This window comes from Erythrolamprus reginae, chromosome 1, assembly GCF_031021105.1.
Source record: "Erythrolamprus reginae isolate rEryReg1 chromosome 1, rEryReg1.hap1, whole genome shotgun sequence".
Lineage (NCBI taxonomy): Eukaryota > Metazoa > Chordata > Lepidosauria > Squamata > Dipsadidae > Erythrolamprus > Erythrolamprus reginae.
In genome coordinates, this window is record NC_091950.1 from 79,855,267 (window position 1) to 79,878,910 (window position 23,644).

The 23,644-nt window shown below is 40.1% G+C and overlaps 1 protein-coding gene across 3 annotated transcripts in view; it reads left to right on the plus strand.

Annotated features, from left to right (window-relative positions):
- The first annotated feature begins 16,296 nt into the window (after positions 1–16,296).
- CDIN1 (CDAN1 interacting nuclease 1) overlaps positions 16,297–23,644 on the plus strand; it is a 139,644-nt gene continuing 132,296 nt past the window's right edge. Inside the window, exon 1 of one of the 3 annotated variants that reach the window (XM_070756284.1) lies at positions 16,297–16,648. In XM_070756284.1, the coding sequence (XP_070612385.1) occupies positions 16,548–16,648 (101 nt within the window). In that variant the 5' untranslated portion in view covers positions 16,297–16,547. The remainder of the gene's footprint in view (positions 16,649–23,644) is intronic. The other 2 variants (XM_070756295.1, XR_011559515.1) reach the window with 2 other exon arrangements.

Consider the following 23,644-nt stretch of genomic DNA (forward strand, 5'->3'; position numbering starts at 1 on the left):
CAGTTTATATGCATGTTTTGGGTTTTTCTTACCTACGTTTATATATCTACACACACACACATGTATTATGTATCTAAGAAAAAAAATATAATTTATATTTGGCAATTAATAAGAATATATATTGTTATTAATTGACAGAATTGTTGACAGAACTACCACACTAATCTCTAGTTTTAGGAGGAGGCAATCAGAAAGAAAAACTGAAGGAATAATTTCAGTTTTATTAAACAATCTTGCAAATATTATTACTTCCTCTATTGCACATCTTGTGTCTACGATCTATAATCTATCTGCCAAAAAAGCTTATTAGTTTTTAATATCATAATTGCTAGAAGCAAAAATATTATCTTATACAGCTCAAAACTTGCTAGATACCTTTGGTGTATTTACCAATTACCTATAATTAACAACCACAGTTAAAAACTGATGTCTTCCTATGCTACATGCAGTGCAATTAGAATGTCTCCTTTTAGTGACCTACTCAAGATTACTTTTGCCTAGTCCAAAACTAAAGAATGCTGGGAAGGCATCTGAGGTAGTATTTAGGTCAGGCCTATTTCTAAATAGAAACAATCTAGCATGTTGCTTATTATGTCACCAAGGTTTTAGAGAAATATTTCATTTAAGTTAATCAGAATAGAAGTGGAAGGAACCTTGGAGGTCTTCTAGTACAACCTCCTGTTCAAGCAGGAGATTCTATACCCATGATGGCAAACTTATTTATTTATTTATTTATTCAATTTTTATGCCGCCCTTGATGAGATTTGAACCGCTGACCTTCAGATCTACAAGTCAGCTTCAGTGGCCTGCAGTACAGCACTCTACCTGCTGCGCCACTCCGTGCCACAGGTGGCATGCAGAGTCATATCAGAGGGCATGTGAGACTTTGCCATGTGTCAGCTCCAGCGTGCATGCCTGCACTGGCTGGCTAATTTTCGGCCTTGGGAAAGGCCATTTCACCATTCAGACACCTCTGGGAAACTTTCCTGAAGCCCCAAAGGGGAAAAAAAATCACCCAATGGACAAACTGGAGATTTAGAAAAATGCACTTCCAGTTTGCCATTCTGCTGTTTTTTACACTCCAGAGGGTTCAGGCAGGGCCGCCGATAGACCGGTACTACTGGGAGTGGCGTCAGGGGCCCGGCCAAATTGAATAATGGGGGGGCCCCGGCGCCCGCCAAAAACTCTCCAACCCCGATTGCGACGAACTCTGCCTCTGCGGAGCTTCTCTCCGCACCTTCTTCCCACCCCCGCGAGGAAAGAAGGCAGGGAGGCCGGCAGATAGGCAGGGAGCCCCGATGGCAGCCGCGGAAGGAGCTCGGCCCTCCGTAAGCCAAGCTCCCCATCGCCATGGGAAGCCGGCCGCTTCTCCTGCTGAGCCCAGTCCTCTCCCGGTGGCTTTCGGCTCCTCCCGCCGAGGAGCTGCAAGGCTGGCCCCGGAGCCCCGCGCGGCCAGCGTTCCCTCGTGCCCGGCGGGCTCCCCTTTCCTAAACCCCCGCCAGCCCCCTCCTTCCCTTCCCGCTCTGCCCTCCTTCCCCGAGGCATCCCTTGCCCATCATCCCCTGCCGGGCAATGGGGCCGCAGGACTGCTAGATGGGCAGCTCTTCCGGCGAGGGTGGGCAAGGCGCGCCCTTCTCAGCTCTCGGCCTCCATGGCTTCGTAACGGCCTTTGCCCGTGCAGAAAGCATCTTTCCTCACACCCAGTGCCGGCCATGGGGGTTTCCGCCACCGCCTTCCGCAAGGCCCCCCGAGGAGCCGCGTGGGTCTCCAGCCTTCTCCTGGTGAGTCACCGCGGCAAGGACGCGGGCGAGGGAGAAAGGGAAGAACCCGGCGCCTCGGGCGCTTCCCTCTTGCGGTAGAGGGGTAGGTGGTTTGTGGGGAGCGGGGGAGGGAAGGAGCCGGCATAGTCAAAATCACAATTTCTTTCGTTTCTTTTTCTTTCTTTCTCTATTTCTCTCTTGCTCTTTCATTCTTTTTACTTTATCTTGCTTTCTTTCTTTCTCTCCTTCCTTCCCTTCTTCCATTTCTTTCATTCCCCCTCTTTTTATTTCTCTTTCATTCTTTCTTTCTTTCTTGCTCTTTTTTTCTCTCTTTTACCTTCCCTTCCTCTATTTCTTCTTTTCTTTCTCTTTCCTAACTTCTTCCCTCCCTCCCTTCCTTCAGTCCTTCCTCTCTTACTCTCCCCTTTCATAAGTTTCCTTCCTTCCTCTGTTCCTGTCCCTTCCCCCTTTCTCTTTCTTTCTTTCTTTCCCTCCCTCCATTTCTTGCTTTCCTTCTCCTTCCTCCCTTCTTTCCTCCCTCACTCCCTTCTTTCACTCCTTCCTCTTACTCTCCCCTTTCACACCTTTCGTTGCTTTCTTTGCACCCTTCCTGTTCCTGTCCCTTCCCTCTTTCCTTCCTTCCTTCCCACCCTCTGTCCATTCATTCACCCATTCCTCTCTTGATCGCCCCTTTTACCATTCCTTCCTTCCTTCCTTCCTTCCTTCCTTCCTAGCTCGCCCTCGCCTTTCTTCCCTTCCTTCCAGATGGGAGTGCCCCCTCAAGACACCCGCCTGACTGCTGGTACCCTGCTTTTTCTCTCCCCTCGTCCTTTCCAGCTCCTCGCCGGTGGCTGCCAGATGTGGGATCCCCCTCCCCTCTCCAGAAAGCACATGGTTTTGTCAACAAGGCCTCTTCCAAGAAGGGAGAAGTGCCAAGGAGCCGTAAATAAGCCTCGCTCTGCCTGACCCATGCCAGGAGGATCTTTCTTTCCCTCGTCGCTCCCGCTTCTTTCTTTCTCCTGGACGAGTCCACACAATCGGCTTAACCCAGTTCCTGAAATAGCCTATGGCAGTGCTTCCCAACCTTGACAACTTTAAGATATCTGGACTTCAACTCCCAGAATTCCCCAGCCAGGGTTCGCTGGCTGGGGAATTCTGGGAGTTGAAGTCCAGATATCTTCAAGTTGCCAAGGTTGGGAAACACTGGCCTATGGGACCGCCTTGCTTGGCGTGAAGTGGGAAATGATTCCCGGGGGATGGAGTGGCTTGGTGACTTAAAATAGTTTTAAAATGGCGGGGGGGGGGGCAGACACTTAGGCTGTATGGGCCCCCAAAATTCCTGATGGTGGCCCTGGGTTCAGGGAAGCTTCCTGAAATCCCAGAGTGCAAAAAACAGTACAATGGGCAATCCGGAAGTGCATTTTCTGAACTTCCTGTTTGCCCATTGTGCTATTTTTTGCACTCCAGAGCTTCAGGAAGCTTTCCTGAACTCTGCAGAGTGCAAAAAAACAGCACAACAGCAAACTGGAAGTATGTTTCCCCAAACTTCCAGTTTGCCTGTTTGAGCATTTTTTTCATGTATCAGGCTTCAGAAAGACCTGTTGGCATGCACGGGGGGTAGTGTGGGGGGCATGCATGGGAGGGGAGGGAAGGGGTGTGAGTACGTGCACACGTTAGCACACCCACACACCCCTTTTGTCACATGAACCAAAAAGGGTTTGTCATCACTGCCCTATACCATTTCAGAGAAGTGGCTGTCTAATCTCTTCTTAAAGATGTATAAGTGAGGAAGTATCCATGAATTCTGAGGGCAAGCTGTTCCAGTGGTTAATTGTACTCACTGTAGGAAGCTTCTTTTCTTGATTAGTTTCCATCCATTGTTTCTTCTCTTGTCTTCTGGTACTTTGGAAAATAGGTTGACTCTCTTGTCTTTCTGGCAGATCTTCAAATACTGGAATATCACCAGGAAAGGTACTAGAGGGGTGAAGAGGAAGTAGAAAAGAAAAGAGTGAAGGAGTGAGACGTGGAGAAAGACAGACAAAGAAGAAAGAGGTAGACAGAAGTTTAGGAGGAGTGAAGGGAAAGGAGGTAGAAGGAGGAAAGGAGGAAGGAGGAAGAGGTTTGCAAGAAAGGGTAATTAAAGGAGCAGGCTGCTGTTGTTTAACAATTTTTAAAAGAAAATTAAATAAGGGTCTATGAATAAAGGGGAAAAATATACAATTATGAACTTTGTATGATGTATGTAATACTGGAAGGAATATACATGTTGAATCTGTATTTGTGAAGGTGGAAAAAAATAAAAAAAACTTTTGAAAAAAATATTATCAATCAATATGATCAGTAACATACTAAAAAAAATCCAAGCATATGTGAAATTAAAACAATAAAGGACATAATGGTTAGGAAAACTGTACTATAGGAAGCTTTAAAATGATTACAGATAAAAAAAATACTTAAGCCACGTAACACTTTAATAACAAAAAGTCTGAAGAAAACAGGTCTAAAAAAGAAAAGCAGCAGTTCTAAAATACAAATGAAAACATTAGTTTTAGTATTTCAATCTTTAAAACAAGAAAAAATCCCCATCTCCTTTTCATAAACTGGTGTTTAACACCTTGGGCAATATACCTTAACATGAATGAAAAAGATCCTTGTTGATAAAGATTTCTCACAGATTCAAGTGTGTCAAGTCATATCGATTTAAGGGTTAACACTAGAACCTTGAATTGGATCTAGATACTGATTGGTTGCCCATCTACCGAGCACAAATTACTGAACCCAATCCTTCTTAAAAGTATTTTTTTTAAAAAAAACTTTAGAAAATTAAAAGTATTTTGAACCAACTGCAGTTTCTGAAATGTTTTCAAGACGAGCCTGATGTAGAACATAAAGGGCTGTAATAAGCTTCTTGTTCATGACCTCCTCCTGCTGATCAACCAGGAGTCACAGATCTGCTCCTTCAAGGCAAATTTGATCCCATCCAGAATAAAATTTGCAACATCTTTTTAGCATCTTTTTAAAACAAAAGCAGATTAGAATTTAAAAAAAAAAAAAAAACCTAAGAAAGCCTCCCAAAACTGGTTATTTCTTATAAATTCCTATAAATAGTGCCAGGAGCAGAACATATAATGGAATAACCGATTTGGAGGGGGGGGGGGATTGTACTCATGTAATGATATTTTCTTATTTTTAAAAAAACATTTTATTGGATTTTTTTGAAACAAAACACAAAAAACAAAGACAGAAAATAGACAATACACAAAATGACAAAAGCATTTACATATTTAAAATAAGGTTAATTTTACATTTCTGTTTCTACATTTCCACTTTTTACTGGTTAGTTGTTTTGTTTTTGTTTTCTCCTCTATACATTAGTAGACTTTTCCCCATATACTATAGAATTCATTCTCCTGTTTATTCTGCAATTCTAGTGTGATTTTATTCATTTTTGCGCATTCTAGTATTTTCTTAATTACCATTTGTTCTGTTGGTGTTTTCTTTTTTCCAGTTTTGTGCAAAACTCAATCTTCCTGCCCTATGTAGATTATTAAATATAAATTTGCCTTTTTATGTTGCCCTCTAATGATTCCCAATAAATATATTTCAGATTTAGATTCTAAATCGTAATTTAATAGATCTTTTAACCAATTTTAACCAATGATATTTTCTTGTTAAAGTTAGTAAATGAGAACTGATTTTTTTGAAGGTTACAATTTTCTTCATTTCTTCCTAACTCTAACTTGCAACAGTTATTAAGACAGAACACTGTAAACAGGAGATACACCAAGAAACAATACATATTACTATGTTTTTAAGAGTTTTTTTCAATTTGCAAGTGATAAATTCATTCAGATTAGTCTTTATCATTAGTTAGCTTAATAGCAGTCAACTATACCAATGAATATGCATACTGAAGATGCCATAATGATCTGGCCTTAATTTGTATCAAATTTTAAGGTTTATGGAAATACGTGAAAACAGCATGGCCTTCTCCACTAAATCCCAAATGCTAACAAAAGTTCAGCATATCTAATGGATAGAAATTCTTGTACAACGGGATTTTCTTTTCTGCTCCAGTAGCAATTCTGAGACTATGTTCGTGAGAACGTTGTCAGATAAAAGAGTTATTGCAGGTAGTTTCTGTTCATTCTGTTGCACTGGATACTGACACCTTTGATTTTCTTAAAAGCTTCTACTATGGGTGCTTCTGTACATACTTGAGCAATGATGCAAAGAACACATCATGAAACTTTCCTTGCTGACAAAAGTAAAATCAATGCAGCCCACAAGTGATGTTTTCTTCCATGTCACTGAAATGAAAATTGACCAGATGTGTAGCATCTCGGTGTCATGTACACTGGAGAATCATCCCTTTCATGACTACATGTACTTGCTGACTTCAATAATTCTTCCATATTGTTTTGAATTATTTTAACTACTTGTCTAAACAATGTTTTCTTGAGAGTATGACAGTAACTAGCACTATATGTTGTTGTACAAAATAAACAATAAATGTTGCTTTCATATATAAAAAATTATCCAGATTGCTAAATTAGCGCAGGATTAGCGGTATGGTTTTATTGGATTTGAAAAAGGGTTCTGGAGGTTAACAATGGATTAAAGTAGAAAATGCATTCCTTTATATTCCAATTGTTTTTAAAAATTGGACATCATAAATATTAATCACTTTTACAAATGTCAAACATGTGTTGCATATTTTAAAAGGACCGCAAGAAGTAGCAATCAGGTAAAAGAAAAAAGGTTCTGGTAAAGAATTGCTTAGCTGTAAAATCAGATAAAAGACAATTTGTCCCAACCTTGTTTTCCTGAATTGCAGGATGTTCACTGAGGCTTTTACAAGATATTCTTCCAATGTGAACGTTCTGGATTCTATTACCAAATTTGTTTGAAAAAACAACATAATTTATTGAAAGCAATTCACATGCAATCTGTAGCCTATATACAGTGATCCCCCGCTCGTTGCGAGGGTTCCGTTCCAGGACCCCCCGCAACGAGCGGGTTTTCGCGAAGTAGCGCTGCGGAAGTAAAAACACCATCTGCGCATGTGCAGATGGTGTTTTTACTCCCACAGCGCTAGCGAGGAGCCGAAGATTGGGGGCGGCGCGGCTGTTTGCCGCCGGCATGGGGGGCTTCCTAGCAGCCCCCCAAACCCGGGTTGGAGGTCCGGGGGGCGCTGGCTCTCGGCGCTTTCGAGCTGAGTCCGGGAGCGAATTCGCTTCCGGACTCAGCTCAAAAGCGCCGATAGCCAGCGCCAACGAACGGCTTGTCCACGCTGGCTCTCGGCGCTTTCGAGCTGAGTCCGGGAGCGAATTCGCTTCCGGACTCAGCTCAAAAGCGCCGATAGGCAGCGCCAACGAACGGCTTGTACACGCTGGCTCTCGGCGCTTTCGAGCTGAGTCCGGGAGCGAATTCGCTTCCGGACTCAGCTCAAAAGCGCCGATAGGCAGCGCCAACGAACGGCTTGTCCACGCTGGCTCTCGGCGCTTTCGAGCTGAGTCCGGGAGCGAATTCGCTTCCGGACTCAGCTCAAAAGCGCCGATAGCCAGCGCCAACGAACGGCTTGTCCACGCTGGCTCTCGGCGCTTTCGAGCTGAGTCCTGGAGCGAATTCGCTTCAGGACTCAGCTCGAAAGCGGCGAGAATGAACGGCGTGGGCGGGCGAAGGGCGGGCGGCAGCGAGGAGTTTGCGTGGGCGGTGGGGAAACTCCTCGCTGACGCCAGCAAGAGGGGGAAGACCCAGGGAAGCCGCCCAGCAGCTGATCTCCCGGTTGCCATCTACGCATGCGTGCCCATAGAAAAAACGGGCACGCATGCGTAGATGGTATTTTGACTTCCGGGTTGAAAAATCGCGAAGTACCCTGTTCGCAATGGTTGGGGACGCAATAAACGGGGGATCACTGTATAGCATTAACTTTAGAATAAATATGGCTTTTTAATAAGCCCAGAGGTCAGGCAGCCAATGCTTTTCATTTTAGGATTTTGTTTTTTGCCCATCTCCTACTATTCAGTTTCAGTCACATACAATTTCTACTAGTGAAAAATCTACCTGAGCATTTTAGCTTATTGCCTCTATAACTTAATCCTTGTGTAATTCCAATCCTATCCACCTGACACATGTTCATTTTACTTTTTGCTTCTATTGATTCCAGGGACTAAAGAGATGTTAAGACTTTGCCGGCATTTGATGTCATAAATAACGTTTTGTAAAGAGCATTTTAAAAATATCTATACTTTTCCAAACATATTATGCAAGTTGGTACTCGATTATGCTGTCAGGTTTAGAATAGAATAGAATTTTTATTGGCCAAGTGTGATTGGACACACAAGGAATTTGTCTTGGTCCATATGCTCTCAACGTACAAACAATCAATATTAATAAAAATCTTAGGATACAAGCAGCAAGTTACAGTCATATAGTCCTAAGAGGGAGGAAAAGGATGATAGGAATGATGAGAAAAACTAGTAGAAGTGCAGATTTAGTAAAAAGTCTGACAGTGTTGAGGGAATTATTTGTTTAGTAGAGTGGTGGTGTTCGGGGAAAAAACTGTTCTTGTGTCTAGTTGTCTTGGTGTGCAGTGCTCTGTAGTGACGTTTTGAGGGTAGGAGTTGAAACACTTTGTGTCCAGGATGCAAGGGGTCAGTAAATATTTTTGAAGGATCATTGGAAAATTGCCTTCCATCTTCCTCACACCAGCAGTGTTATTTTATTTCCTTACTTTGTTTTCCTTCTCCTTCTGATTACCAATTCCCACAAAAGATCAAATCCTTTTGATTATCTGACTGATTGGACAAAGAACATTTTGAAGCTTAGGTACATCTAAAATACACAGTTTCCTTCCCTAATTTGTTTTCTTCTCCTTGTATTCTTTTTTTCATGAAGAAACTGATGACGGTAAATAATTAGAGAAACTAGACAGTCCCACAGATATCTATTTTGTTATGAAAGTTGTTAAAATGTTAAAACCCACTAACATGGTGGATTTCTGTTCAATTAAATAGCCCACCTTCATTAACAAAAAAACCTGTTGTGTACTTGCAGTACAATCATGTTCTATATTAAGCCTACCAATTATTGTTTTTGAAGTCTCTTCCTCCTCAACATTATTATTGTTGTTTTTAAGAGGTTAAGTGAAACTATGACATGGCTTTTGCTGTAGATAAGGGCAAACGTAATTGTTCAAATTTGTTTTGTGGGAAGAAAACAGTGGAAAGCAAAAAAGGTATGGACTCAAAAATACTTAACATTTAATTTGGTGAGTAATTTCCATTACAAAGTATTTCAAGTAGGCCCTTGAATTAGGAAAAGTCTGAATTAGGCAAAGTCTGAATCAGCAATTGAAAACACTTGAATAACATTCTGAAACACCATGAAAAAGAAACCAAGCACTTCACCATAAAGTGAAAAAAGCTGAAAACCTAATTCAGATTGAGAGCAGACAACTGTGTAGCTGAAAAAGTATATGCCAAAACATTTTGCTTGATAGCACATGATATGGAGTTCTGGAGAGCTGGAGAAAAGTTGTTCAGAGAGAAGACCCAATAAACTAATAAATTAGATGGGCTCAGGTATATTCAAAGGAATGTTATTGTGGAAAAACCAGAGGAATCATTATGGCTAATTGAAAAACTAATTGAAAAACATATTATTGTACCTAGATTGGACATCCAATGCAAATCACTTATGATGGCATGAAAGTGAAAAGAATATTTCTATATACTAAAAGGAAATTTTCCTGGGATTCAAGACAGTTCACAAATTAGGGGTTTTTTAAAAATAAAAATAAAAAGAAGCACCAAATGAAAATAACACCAATATTAAAAACTAAAATAGCCAAGGTAATCATGGGAAGTATCAACATAAAGAAACTAATGTGGATAACTAAAGTATCTAGGAATGACTATTTAAACTGTCACACTTCTTATCTACCTTTTGGAGATCACTTTGCCAGCCTGCTAGAGTCAAATGTATTGTTAAAGAAATCTATTATTTTGGATTTATTTCAGCACATCTTTATCTTTTCTCTGCCTTTGTTCCATGGCGGCATATATTAAAAGACAATGCATCTAGTTTCATTGTGAAACCATTGAACAATACTGCTCAGAAATTTGTGAGGCTTATTTGATATAAACAAAATTAGTTGAAAATGTTCTCATGAAAGTAGCAGTTGAGATGCAGTCATTTGTCCTAAATCATGGTGCCTTGCAGCCTAATTAATGGATCAGATTCTTGATGTGAACCATTATATGATACAATACACTGTTCTATTTAAATATCATAAATATAAGCATACCAGAGCATGTCATGAACATTTTAATTATCTCAAAAAAATTATCTGACTTCATTACATCATATGGCAAAGCAATTTGGCAATGTACTTGCCAACATTCAAGACATGACTTTGAAGAAGTAAATAAAGATTGAAAAATAAACTAGTCCAAAGTAAAAACAGATGTACACTTTCGTCATAGTAACTTATACCAATAGAACAAATATTCATGTTACTAGTGTGTCCTTAGTATGTAGATTTATTTGTACGACTTGAAAAAAGCTACTAAAGCTACTGTTTTAAAAAGAGCTGTCTCTATCAAATTTTTCCACACCCCCACACCCAAAATCAACAAAAGATATCCCAGGGTTGCTGGAACTAAGTTGGGATATGAGCCGCTCCGAGGCTTCGGAGAGGGGCAGCATACAAATCTAATAAATAATAAAAATAGTAATAATGTTTAATACATTTTCATCATATATTATACCAAAATTTATTTATTTATTTATTTGTTTAATACACTTTGTATATATATATGTATGTACTAACACACAATGCATTTAGAAAGTATTCAGACCCCGTTAGTAATATATATTACTAAAGACTTGAGTTCTGCTACAACATTTCCTGATCTTCTAGTTATAGTTCCTAGTGATAAATACAGCTTATTAAAGCTGGGCTCATTTAAAAATGTGCACATGATCTATTATCTACTAAATGGCAATATTCTGAATAGCAGAAATATCTCTTCTAAAACAGTGGAACTGCACTGCCTCAAAATAATTCTGTTTGAATTATTTTTGTGAAGAAGTTAAACTAGAATTTGAAAAAGCAGCTTACTTTAAAATAGCGAATAGGGTTTTAATACTATAGACTATGCTTACATAAAATACAATGTACTGGGGAAATGAAAAATAGTTATACACATTTGTCTGATTCTAGACCAGTGATTTTCAACCTTTTTTGAGCCGCGGCACATTTTTCACATTTACGAAACCCTGGGGCACATTAAGGGGGGGGGGGCAAAGGGGGGGCTAAAACAAGTTTGGACAAAAAAATTCTCTCTCTCTCTTCCTCCCCTTCACTCTATTTTTTTCTCCCTCCCTCTTTCTCTGCTTTCCTTCCTCTTTTTTGCTCTTTCTTTCTCTCTCCCTCCCTCCCTCTATGTCTTTCTCTCTCTCTCCTTCCCTTCCTATTTCTCTCTATTGCTTTCTCTCTTTCGTTCTCTTGTTCTCTCTCTCTTTCTTGCTTTCTTTCTCTCTTGTTCTTTCTCTCTCTCTCTTTCTTTCTCTTGCTTTCTTTCTCTCTGAGCTTTGCGGCACACCTGACCATGTCTCGCGGCACACTGGTTGAAAAACACTGTTCTAGACAAATAAATATCAGATTCAATTGTTATAAAATTAATGTCCATTCTGCAATTCAGTTAGTTTAGAACCTGGGGGGGGGGGGGGTACTTAGTCAGTCACCAATTGTGCAAGTTCTCCCACTTTAAAAAGGTGAGAGGAGCCTGTAATTGACATCATTGGTAGATCTCAATTATGAGAGACAACATCAGAAAACACATCCAGAAAATCACATTGTCTGATTTTTAATGAATTTATTTGCAAATTGTGGTGGAAAATAAGTATTTTGTCAATAACAAAAGTTCATCTCAATACTTTGTTATATATCCCTTGTTGGCAATGATAGAGGTCAAACGTTTTCTGTAAGTCCTCACAAGGTTGGCACACACTGTTGCTTGTATGTTGGCCCATTCCTCCATGCAGATCTCAAGAACAGTGATGTTTTGGGACTGTCGCTGGGCAACACGGACTTTCAACTGCCTCCAAAGTTTTTCTATAGGGTTGAGATGTGGAGACTGGCTAGACTACTCCAGGACCTTGAAATGCTTCTTACGAAGTCACTCCTTCATTGCCCTGGTGGTGTACTTGGGATCATTGCCATCCTGAAAAACCCGGCCACGTTTCATCTTCAGTGCCTTTGCAGATGGAAGGTTTGCACTCAAAATCTCACAATATATAGCCCCATTTATTCTATCATGTACATGGATCAGTCGTCCTGGTTCCTTTGCAGAGAAACAGTCCCAAAGCATGAAGTTGCCACCCTCATGCTTCACAGGTGTGGTGTTCTTTGAATGCAACTCAGCATTCTTTCTCCACCAAACACGATGAGTTGTGTTTCTACCAAACAGTTCTACTTTGGTTTCATCTGATCATATGACATTCTCCCAATTTATTTATTTGATTTGTATGCCAATACTCTTCTGGCTCATCCAAATGCTCTCTAGCAAACTTCAGATGGGCCCGGACATATACTGGCTTAAGCAGGGGGACACCTCTGGCATTGCAGCATCTGAGTCGCTGGTGGCATAGTGTGTAACTGGTGGTAGCCTTTGTTATGTTGGTCCCAGCTCTCTGCAGGCTCTCTCTCCACTAGGTTCCCCTGTGTGGTTCTGGGATTTTTGCTCACCATTCTTGTGATTATTTTGACCCCACCGGATGAGATTTTGCGTGGAGCCCCAGATCGAGGGAGATTATCAGTGGTCTTGTATATCTTCCATTTTCTAATTATTGCTCCCACAGTTGATTTCTTCACACCAAGCTGATTGCCTATTGCAGATTCAGTCTTCCCAGCCTGGTGCAGGGCTACAATTTTGTTTCTGGTGTCCTTCAACAGCTCTTTGGTCTTCACCATAGTGGAGTTTGACTGTTTGAGGTTGTGGACATGTGACTTTTATACTGATAACAAGTTCCAACAGGTGCCATTACTATAGGTAATGAGTAGAACAGTGTTTCCCAACCTTTTTTGAGCCGCGGCACCTTCTTCACATTTAGAAAATCCTGGGGAACATTGAGCGGGGGGGGGGGGGCGCTAAAAAAAGTTTGGACAAAAAACCCCTCTCTTCCTCCCTTTCGCTCTCTTTCTCTCTCTCCCTTCCTCTTTCTTTTCCCCTCTCTCTCCATCTGTTTCTCCCTTCCTTCCTTCCTCTTTTTTGCCCTCCTTCTCTCCCTCCTTCCCTCCCTCTATGTCTTTCCCTCACCCTCTTTCTCCCTTTCTCTCTCCCTCTCTTGCTCTTTCTCTCCCCCCTCTCCCTCTCTTGCTATCTCTTTCTCTCCCCCTCTCCCTTTCTCCCTCCCTCTCTTGCTATCTCTTTCTCTTCCCCCTCTCCCTCTCTTGCTATCTCTTTCTCTCCCCCCCTTCTCTCTCTTTCTCCCTCTTGCTATCTTTCTCTCCCCCTCTCCCTCTTTCCCTCTTGCTCTTTCTCTCCCCCCCTCTCCCTCTCTCCATCTCTTGCTCTTTCTCTCCCCCCTTTCTCTCTCCCTCTCTTGCTATCTCTCCCTCTCTCTCCCTCTTGCTATCTCTTTCTCTCCTCCCTCTCCCTCTCTCTTTCTCCCTCTTTCTCTCTCTCCCTCTCTTGCTATCTCTTTCTCTCCCCCCTCTCTCTTTCTCTCAGCAGCAGCATTGGGCAGTAGCTGTGGGGCGGCTGCAAGGTCGTCAGTTGTGAGGCGGAGCTCCGGAACGGAGGCACTGACAGCGGCGGCTAAACGTGTTGCTCGACGCCGTACATGCTGGCGTTGCGCTGGGCATGGACGTGGGGCTGGAGCCCAGACAGCAGGCAAGTGCCAGCCACGCAATTCTAGCATGTCCAGCCGCCGCCGTCGGTGCCTTGTTCCGGAACTCCGCCTCACAGCTGACCACTCTGCCGCTGCCCCACGGCTACTACCCGCTGCCGCCATCACCCTCACGTTGTGCACCACCCCTTCCGCTGCCGCTACCCTCCCACCAGGCCCCAAAGCTCACCTGCTGCTGCCGCCAGGGAAGCTCCAGTCGGGCGGGGCGCTGCAGTTGCCGGAAAACTTGGAAGGCGCAAAGAAGGAAGCTCAGCTTCCGTTCTCACAACTTTTTGCTCTTTACAAAAAATTTCAAGACCAGAAGCTGAGCTGCTTTCTTCGCGGCACACCTGACCATGTGTCGCGGCACACCGGTTGGGAAACACTGGAGTAGAGGACAGAGGAGCCTCTTAAAGAAGTTACAGGTCTGTGAGAGCCAGAAATCTTGCTTGTTTGTAGGTGACCAAATACTTATTTTCCACCATAATTTGCAAATCAGTTCATTAAAAAATTAGACAATGTGATTTTCTGGATGTGTTTTCTCATATTAGGAAAGTGAATTAATAGGAAAGTGAACATTAATAGGAAAGTGAACACAAGAACAAGGGGACACAATCTGAAGTTAGTTGGGGGAAAGATCAAAAGCAACATGAGAAAATATTATTTTACTGAAAGAGTAGTAGATCCTTGGAACAAACTTCCAGCAGATGTGGTAGATAAATCCACAGTACAGGTAACTGAATTTAAACATGCCTGGGATAAACATATATCCATCCTAAGATAAAATACAGAAAATAGTATAAGGGCAGACTAGATGGACCATGAGGTCTTTTTCTGCCGTCAGACTTCTATGTTTCTATGTTTCTATATTGTCTCTCAGAGCAGAGGTCTACCTATGATGTCAATTACAGGCCTCTCTCATCTTTTTAAATGGAAGAACTTGCACAATTGGTGTCTGGCTAAATACTTCCCCCCCCACACTGTAGCTCTCAACACTCATGCCCCCCCATGCCCATCAGCAGAGAAGGGTCTTCAAAGCTTTGCAAAAGGTCAGGAGGGAGGGGGGAGTACGTATCATAGATTTATGTACATTGAGAGCTTATGCACTGAAGACAAATTCCTTGTGTGTCCAATCATACTTGGTCAATAAAGAATTCTATATGATCCTGAGCATATACCCACTGATTTTAAGTACGACCTCAACTGAACCCAAGATTTTTGTTCTAAGCAAGATAGTTAAGTGAATTTTGCCCCAATTTATGACATTTATTTCCAGAATTGTTAAATGAATCACTGCAATTAAGTTAATATGTTTAAGTGAACTTTAAGTTACTCATTGACTTTTCTTGTCATAAGTTCACAAAAGAGAATCACACAACACTTGAACATTGCAACTGTCATAAATATGAATGTGGCCAAACAGCCGAATTTTGATCATGGGGCCATGGGGATTGCAAATGTGAAAAAAGATGCTAAGTCACTTTTTTCACTCCTGTTGTAACTTAGAACAGTCACCACATAAACTGTTGAAAGTCAAGGACTACCTGTAGTTGTTTTTGTCTATACTTATAAATATGATAATCATGCATTTTCCCCCTATAGAAGGGGAAATCATGGAAAAAAATAACAATCCAGAATTTTTACTCAGATCAAATGACTAGGTTTGCAAGATGCATTTCAGGCCATGTTGTAAGAAAATCTAGTTTCCTTAAGAAAACCAAATGCTGGGAATAGTAAAAAAGACAAAACAGCAGCAAGATACAAACTCAATTACTGCACAGTGAAACAGGTGCAATGTTGAAAGAACTTGAAGGGCCAAGCTAGGAACAGATCATCCTAGAGATGTAGCAGTAAGAGCCCAAATTAACCTGACAGTAGATGATATATTACTTTAAACTGTACTAAGTTTTGTTCTTCCAGAATATAACTATATTTTTACACTTTTTACAGAGTTTAAATATAGTTGAACCTTTATAGTAGCTTAAATATAGTTGAACTCTTACCCCTACAGCTCAACTACAGGTTGACACAAATTAATCTCTGGAATATATTGACTGCATTATGGTGTGTTTGTTATCTCTTTTACAGTTATTCCCCTTGTTTCTTTTAGTAGCAATTTATATTGTTGAGCTGCTTAACCTGAGCACATAAATCTTTTCAATAAATTCCAGAACTGACTGAATTCATATATTAATTTTTTTTTTAAAAAAAGCTTCAGCATTTGTCTTCATTATAATCTGAAAAGTGTAAACCACAATCAAACACTTGCAATGTCGGCCCCAATAAGCTGTTTTGCCCCCAAACAGTGCATCCATAACTAAGCTGCTCCTACAAGTTACTTTTGAATTACTTTTATCCACACATGGTGGACCAATACACAAACCGGCCACTATTCCAATCGTCTGCCTAAGGCTGCTCCCTCATATTTAAACCATTTCAGTTGGGGGGGGGGGGCAATCTGAGAAAGCAGTATCCTTTAAATCCTACTCAGATATCAAAAACTACACTCCCCCCGCAAAGGAAAACGTAAGTTCTGGACAAGTCGGCCGGACATCAGCTTAAGGGATGGGGGGGAAGTCCAACTGTTCCTTCGCCTCTCGCAAACCGCCGGCCTCGCAGCTTTCAACCCAGGAAGTAAAGGGCCGAGCCGGGCCCTACGCGCCAAACGAGGGTGGAGCTCCGAGCTCAGCGCATGAGTATTCGCCTTTTTGCAGTGGCACGAAGCCGCGGAAGGGGTTTCTTTGGGCTGCCGAGTTTCGCCAAACCGTCCGCTTCACTCGACGGTGGCCGGAGGTTGGGAAGCGCCCCCTAAGCGAGGAAGTTCCTCCTAGGCCCAGCGCTCTGCTGCAGCTTGCAAGGATCACCTCCGTCCCACCCCCCAGGGAGGTTATGAAGCTCACTAAAGCCCAGTACGAAGAGGTGGTTCAGTTCCTGGCTCAGGTACCGCCGACCAGGCAGAGCCTGACGAAACTGAAGGCAAAATTCCCCAGGTAAGTCTTCCCCCGGGCAGCCTCCCGTCTCCCAGCCCCCACCTCTTCCAGCCGCCTGGCTCTCCCAAGGCAAATTCCGCCCCCTTTTTACGCGAAGGAAGTGAAGAAAGTCAGCTGTCGGAAGTAAACTGTTAACAAGTGGCGGCCCGACGCTGCGGGGAATCTTTTTTTTGTAACGGGGAGAAGAGACAGCAGCTCAGCTGGCTTTGGGACGTGATAAAAAAGACTCGCTCCCGCGTAGTGCAATTTCGCTTCGCTGCGGCAGCTTTTGCGCTGGGTTTTAAGAAGGGAGCGGGAGATGAGAGGAATAGTATTTTTTTATTTGTTCATTCGGATTTATATACTGCCCAATTCCCAAAGGACTCTGGTAAAAAGAAATGTAACACTGGTTTGCTTGTCAGGGAGCTCAACGTGAAAAATTACCCATGAGTAAAGAATGGCCACTCCAAATGTAAATAAGCTGCTAGTTCTCAATATATTATATCCATTCTTCATTTCAGCCTGATGTGAGATTGTAGCATATCAACCAGCAGTGGTTCAGACCTGTTCTTGGAACTAGTAGGCTCCGCCCACCCATCTGGGCTCCTTTTGTAGAAGCATTGCGCATGCGCACGAACCAGTAGCAAAGTTATTTACATCCCACCACTGTCATATGAACCAGGTTCCAATACCAATACTTTTATTATTATTATTTTTCCCATCATAATTTTTTAAATTTTTTCTCCAACATCTTAATTTTTAAAATATGAAGATAGTGGGGAAGTATTCAGAAATAGGGAGTCCTTGACTTATGTCCACATTTTGTTTGCTAACCATGACACTTGTTAAGTGAGTTTTGCCCCGTTTTGTGAGTTGTCTTTTGCCACGGTGTGGTGAAGTGAATCACTGAAGTTATTAATAACATGGTTACTAAATGAATCTGTCTTCACCATTGCCTGGTTGTCTGAAAGTCACAAACCTCGGAACAGTGCAACTATCACAAATACCTGCCAGTTGCTTAAGCATCCAAATTTTGATCATGTGATCATGGGAATGCTGCAAAGATCATGTGTGAAAATCAGTCATAAGTCTCTTTTACAGCCCTGTAGTAACTTCGAATGGTCACTAAATGAATGGTTGTAAGTCAAGGACTACCTATATTATCCATGTGCTTGCACTTTATAATTTATACTCCCTTCTACCAAACGTACCCGCCCCCCCCCAGCATATTGCTCTAGTTTTCCCAAGATCTGATCTAGTTTGGGTAGTTTTCTATGGACACATGCAAAAGAAAAAAATAAGGTCATTTCTCTCTATTAGCTTATTTATTTATTTATTTATTAGATTTGTATGCCGCCCCTATCCATAGACTCAGGGCGGCTAACAACAATAATAAAACAACATATAACAAATCTAATATTTAAAATAACTAAAGCTTATCAGATTGGTTAGGGTGCTTTTGATTATCAAGAAGGGTTCCTTAAATTCCTGAAAGAACAGTAGATTGAATTTTTTAAAAATCCTAAAACATCTATAATATTTCTTAGTATTGTAAAAATAATGTTCATACATTTTATATTCATGTTGGCAAACAATGATTTAACACCAGCTCGCTTTAGCACTTAACTCTTTCTAGCATAGTGAAAAGTCTTAATCACCTATAAAAGTCATCTATGAAGCCCTATATGGCTTACAGGCCAGATTATTTACACAACCGTCTTCTGCCTCACACTTCTCAGAGACCAGTTAGAGCCCACAGGATTGGCTTTCTCAACGTCCCGGTTGGCCAAACAGTGCTGCTTGGCGAGACTGCATGGGAGGGCCTTCTTTGTGGTGACTCTGGCTCTATGGAACCAGCTATCTCCAGAGATCCGTACCACTCCCACCCTTCTGGTCTTCTGGAAAGCCTTAAAAAACCTGGCTCTGCTGGCAGGCGTAGGGTCGTTGAGCAAGAAGCAATCTAGCTCCATCCCAGAAGTATGAATGCTTTCATTAATGGGGTTTAGCTGTTTTATATTATTTTTACCTGTTGTATGCTGCCCAGAGTCCAAAAGGAGTTGGGCAGCTCACAAATCCAATAAATTAAATTAAATTAAATTAATGGTACCCCATATTTTTCTATTGCAATAAAACAACCAAAACTATCTGTTACTGTAGCTGAATTATGAATGGTTGTAAGTCAAGGACTACCTATATTATCCATGTGCTTGCACTTTATAATTTACATTCCCCTTCTACCAAAGGGAGAATTAAATTATATGCCATTTAGATTTCTCATTCTAGAAGCCATTCTTTCAGGTAGGTTAAATAATCACCAAGTTAGGAAGATACAAGTATAAGACATATACAACATTGTGGACATGCTTTATGTGTACAAGGATATGTAGATAGATAGCATCTGTCTACACCTCCTTAAAACAGTGGTCTCTTTTTGCCCTGGCATCATATGGCTGCTCTTCTAAACCACAGTGTAATCATGGAAAAATACTTGTTCTGTGGGGCATTCTCGGACCTTAATTGTTTGTTTGCAAATGTTTTTTTACCCAGCTAACTAACATCAGTATGAGTGTAAGTGATGTTAACTAATTGGGTAATGAAATGTTATAAACAAACAGTCAAGGTCAGACAGCCAACCAAGGACTCTGAGCTACATACATATTCTTTTTTAACAGAATATATCAGAGGTGGGTAACTCTTATATAGAACCAGTAGTAAGTTGGCAGCCTGGGTTGCTAGAACTAGCAGTGACCCAGGCCTGTCATGCCCACAAGCCAATCCTTCAGCTCTGGTGTGTTTTTATCTTCTGTGCATGCACAGAAGGTTTTTTTAAGTACTGAGCATGCACAGAATGTCCCTGAGTGAATGGCAACACAAAGAAAACTGGAACCCACCCCTGAATACATGTTATGTTTGAAGAATTTCAGATGCCCTGTTTGTGCCCTCACATGCTTGGAAGCCCCCACTTCTGAATCTAAATCCTTGTACAGCTCTACTTTACACTAAAAGACAGGACTAATTTTCATCAGACTGAGGATCAGGCTTTTTGTACATGGCATCTTGAAGGATGTCCTCAAAACACTGAGTGAAACCTGTACTTCTTTTATGAAGTAGTGGGTTTTTAAGGAGAGGGGGGAAGAGAATTTGATACTAAAAAATTCCCAGTGGAGAAAGGGAAAAATAATTTAGGATTGGCCTGTAAGACTTGATGTTCTAGCCTTGCTTTAGACATGGAAACCTATTGGCTAACTTCAGGCCAACAGTTTTCTCTCTTACCTAAACTCACATCATAGGATTATCTAGATCAGTGTTTCCCAACCTTGGCAACTTGAAGATATTTGGACTTCAACTCCCAGAATTCCTCAGCCAGCGGAATGCGGATAGGAGGAAGGAAATATTAGGTATGTTTGCTGCCTTGAGATAGTTATGAAAATAATAAAGGAAACAAACAAACAAATAAATAGTTTTCAGTTGAGAAGTGGGATGACAACTATGAACTGCTAATTTCCATACTAAACTAATCAGTATGAGGATGACAACTATTGTAGATACCCTCTTTTGATTTGTGGATTTCAAGCTTTATTTCTCACTAAGTATTACTATTATATTTGTTTGCCAATGGACTCTCAACAACTCTGAGTGGCTCATAATGAGTTTTACAAATATAACTATTATGCATTGTATAATTATATTAATCCTGCAAATCTTATTAAAAAATGAATTGCCCAATTGAATGTGAAGCTGGTTGCAGATAATTAACTGTGATGTATTTTCTGGGTGTAATATATATAAATAGTATTAGTTTGTGTAGCATAAAAGTTGTATATACTTTTCATATACAATGGTACTCAGGATGTGATTTTGTTTGATAGTGTGTATCACTATATCAAACTTTTATGCTATGATTATGTACCATAATAAGCTCATGCAAAGCAAAATTACATAGAACAAGATATTGAAAGAGGTAGAAAAAAGAACAAACAATATTATTGAAAGTACTGTCATAACTTTGAAAGGACTCTAAACATGAAATTTAAGTAACAATCACCCTGAAGAAGTTTTTTTCTCTAGCATGAAAGCTGTTATGTACATTTTGTTATTGTTTTAAATAGTCTTAAATTAAATCTGGTGCCTGGGCATGCTGGATCACCCAATATAAAACTGAAAAATATTAAACAAAACTTTCGATCCAATTTTAACAGCTACTTGTTTTTTCCAAATTTTCTTTTACTACAAAAGAATAATACATAAAACATGAAGGATTATTATTCAGTTGAAGGTTTCAAGCTCAGTAAATTAGCTGAATATTAGTACACTATCTTGGAAACCAATTTATCTCTTGGATAATACCATATAGGGAATATTTTCTATTTAGTTTCATAATAGAAAAGGAAATAATTGAAGATGACCTTTCCTAAAAAACACTTTTTCTTACAAAAGAATTGCGTTGTATTATCTTATATATTAGAGTAATTTCCCCATTTTGTAATGTGCTAATATTTTGCTAACATTTTCACTAAATTTAGACAAATAAAAATATTTTGTATTTGAGACTACTAATTTAATAGATAAAACTACTCCGTGAATGAAATAACCATTATTTCTTATATTTTCCGAGTATACAGAATGGTATCATTTGTGGAAATTTACTGTTCTGTCTAGAATGTATCTTTCTGCCAATATGCCTAGATTCTAAAATGAAAATATTGTGTGTGGATGAGAAATTGCCAATAATGGTAGAAATCCTGATGGTTTTATGATAGATGCACCTGTCCATTAGGAAATGGCCTGAAACCACCAACTCTCCTTTGAAAGTTCTTGAAGCCTTTTAAATCAAATTAATCTTGAAGCTTCTTGGTGCAATTCAGAATAGGCAGAACTTTTTTTTTCCTGTAGGTCCAGGAAACTGTTAAAGAAACTGATGGAACTGATACTGATATTTATACTGTTGGAGGAGAAGTATGCAAACGGGTGCCAGACAAAGCCTTCTTTAAAATATTGAAAACATAAAATTAATCCTAGGAAGGTGAAATGTGTGTGTAATATTTAATTTTAACCACAGTTGTAGACAGTTTTATGTTCAAAATTAGCATTTTAGTGCCCTGAGACACAATAAACCATTTGTTCTAGAATAGTGTGGACAAATGTATCATGGATATAGAATTCTTTAAAGTGCTATCTTAAACATGTTTCCTCAAATACAAGTCTCATTTAGTTAAGTGTAAGTGGATTGCAACCTTGGATGTTTTGTATTACAAACAATCTTTGTAATACATTCCTTTGCTTTGTGGTTTGCTATGACTAAGTAAATCTCTCTCCCCCCCCCCCCCCATTCTGGCCTCTGTAGGCTTATGCAAAAAGGTTTTGTAATCAAATTCATTAATGTAAAATTACTCGTAAGAATAAAATTAGTGCATAATTGATAATGTTGTATCAGAGACTTGGCTATAGCTCAAAAGACCATATTCTTTCATGTACCACAAGGTTCTAGGTTTGAAAAATAACCTTATCTAAAATCTGGAGGGTTGTTGTCAATCAGTGTTCAGAATATTGAACCAAATGATCAGTTCTAGCATAAGGTGGTTTTCTTGTAGTTAGTTTTATGTGCAGTCTCCTGAGGGGATATCCACCAGTGCAAGTTGTACAGATGGCTTAACAAGTGATTTAAATGCTACCCTGGGTGCCTTAGAAAGTAATTTCACTGCAGTCTTGCACTCTTCTATTCAGTTCCTTATGTACTACCAAATCTGCTCTGGTAGATCTCCCAAACTTCTGACAGATTGATATCTGATTTATATGCCATTATAAAACTGCATGTAATCTACACTGACTCCCAAGTAAAAACAAAAAGTGAAAAAATAATAACATGCACTCCTAAAATTCATACCACAGATTCATAAAATCCATATTGCAAAACCAAATGGTATCAACATCACTACCCAGATGTTCTCTGGAACCATCAGTTTTCACTAACTTCTGGAAGACTTTGAGGGTGGGTGTTAGCCTGGGCTCAAAGAGGAGGCTTCTCCAATATGCAGGAAGGACTAACAGACTTATTCTGTGCCTCTTGATAATTGGAACCACTAATAGGTTTTTCTAGAATACACACACTTAATAATTCAATTCAGGTTGCATAAAAATCTATGTTTTTTTTAAAAAATGATTTTTTAAATATTTAAATTGGATTTTTAAAATCAAATTTATTTTAATAAAATGCTTTTGGAGTAAAAACTCTAAAGATAGCTATTTAAGATACATTAATAATTTAGTTTATTCAGCAGAAATGTAGCTTAGTTATGTAGCATGAGGCTGTATATTCTGCAATATGGGGACTGCCGGTGAGTCAGTAGCAAGTCAGAGGAGCTGCTACAGGACAGAGATGACAACATCATAAAAATTATGATTTAAATTTTATTGATTTAAAACAAGCCTTTTTACTAGTGATTTCAATCATAATTTAAATCGAATCCCAATTCCACATGGAAAAGGTTGTTTTGGAAATATATGGGACAAGCCATAAGGGGCTTTAAATGTTAAAGTTAGCCTCCTGTAACTAGTGCAAGACTCACACTAGTTGTGTACTATAGTTTGGTGGCTTTCTTTTTGCGACTTCATGAGCACTGATGCAAATTTATGCAACTTTTTTTTTCCAGAATTCTTGACAAAGTTATAGAATCCTCCCATACCTCAATATAAACCACTTTACAACTTACCAAGGTTCCATATATTACTTATTATAGTTCACTATTTTAAATCATTGTGAAATACAGAAAATCTCCCTGATACTCTACCTCAGCAAATTCAGCAAAACGACTAAAAGAAGTTATATTGTACTTACTAATATTTATATTGAATGTCATTTATGAAAGGTACATTACGGTTTGTTTTTCCAATAACATTTATAGGAAAAACTAATAGGTAAAATGTGACTTGCTCTTCAAGCTATATTAAGCTAAGCTGGCAAATGGACCACAAGTGTGGAATATGATCTTTATCAGCATATGCTTGAAAAAGTTACAG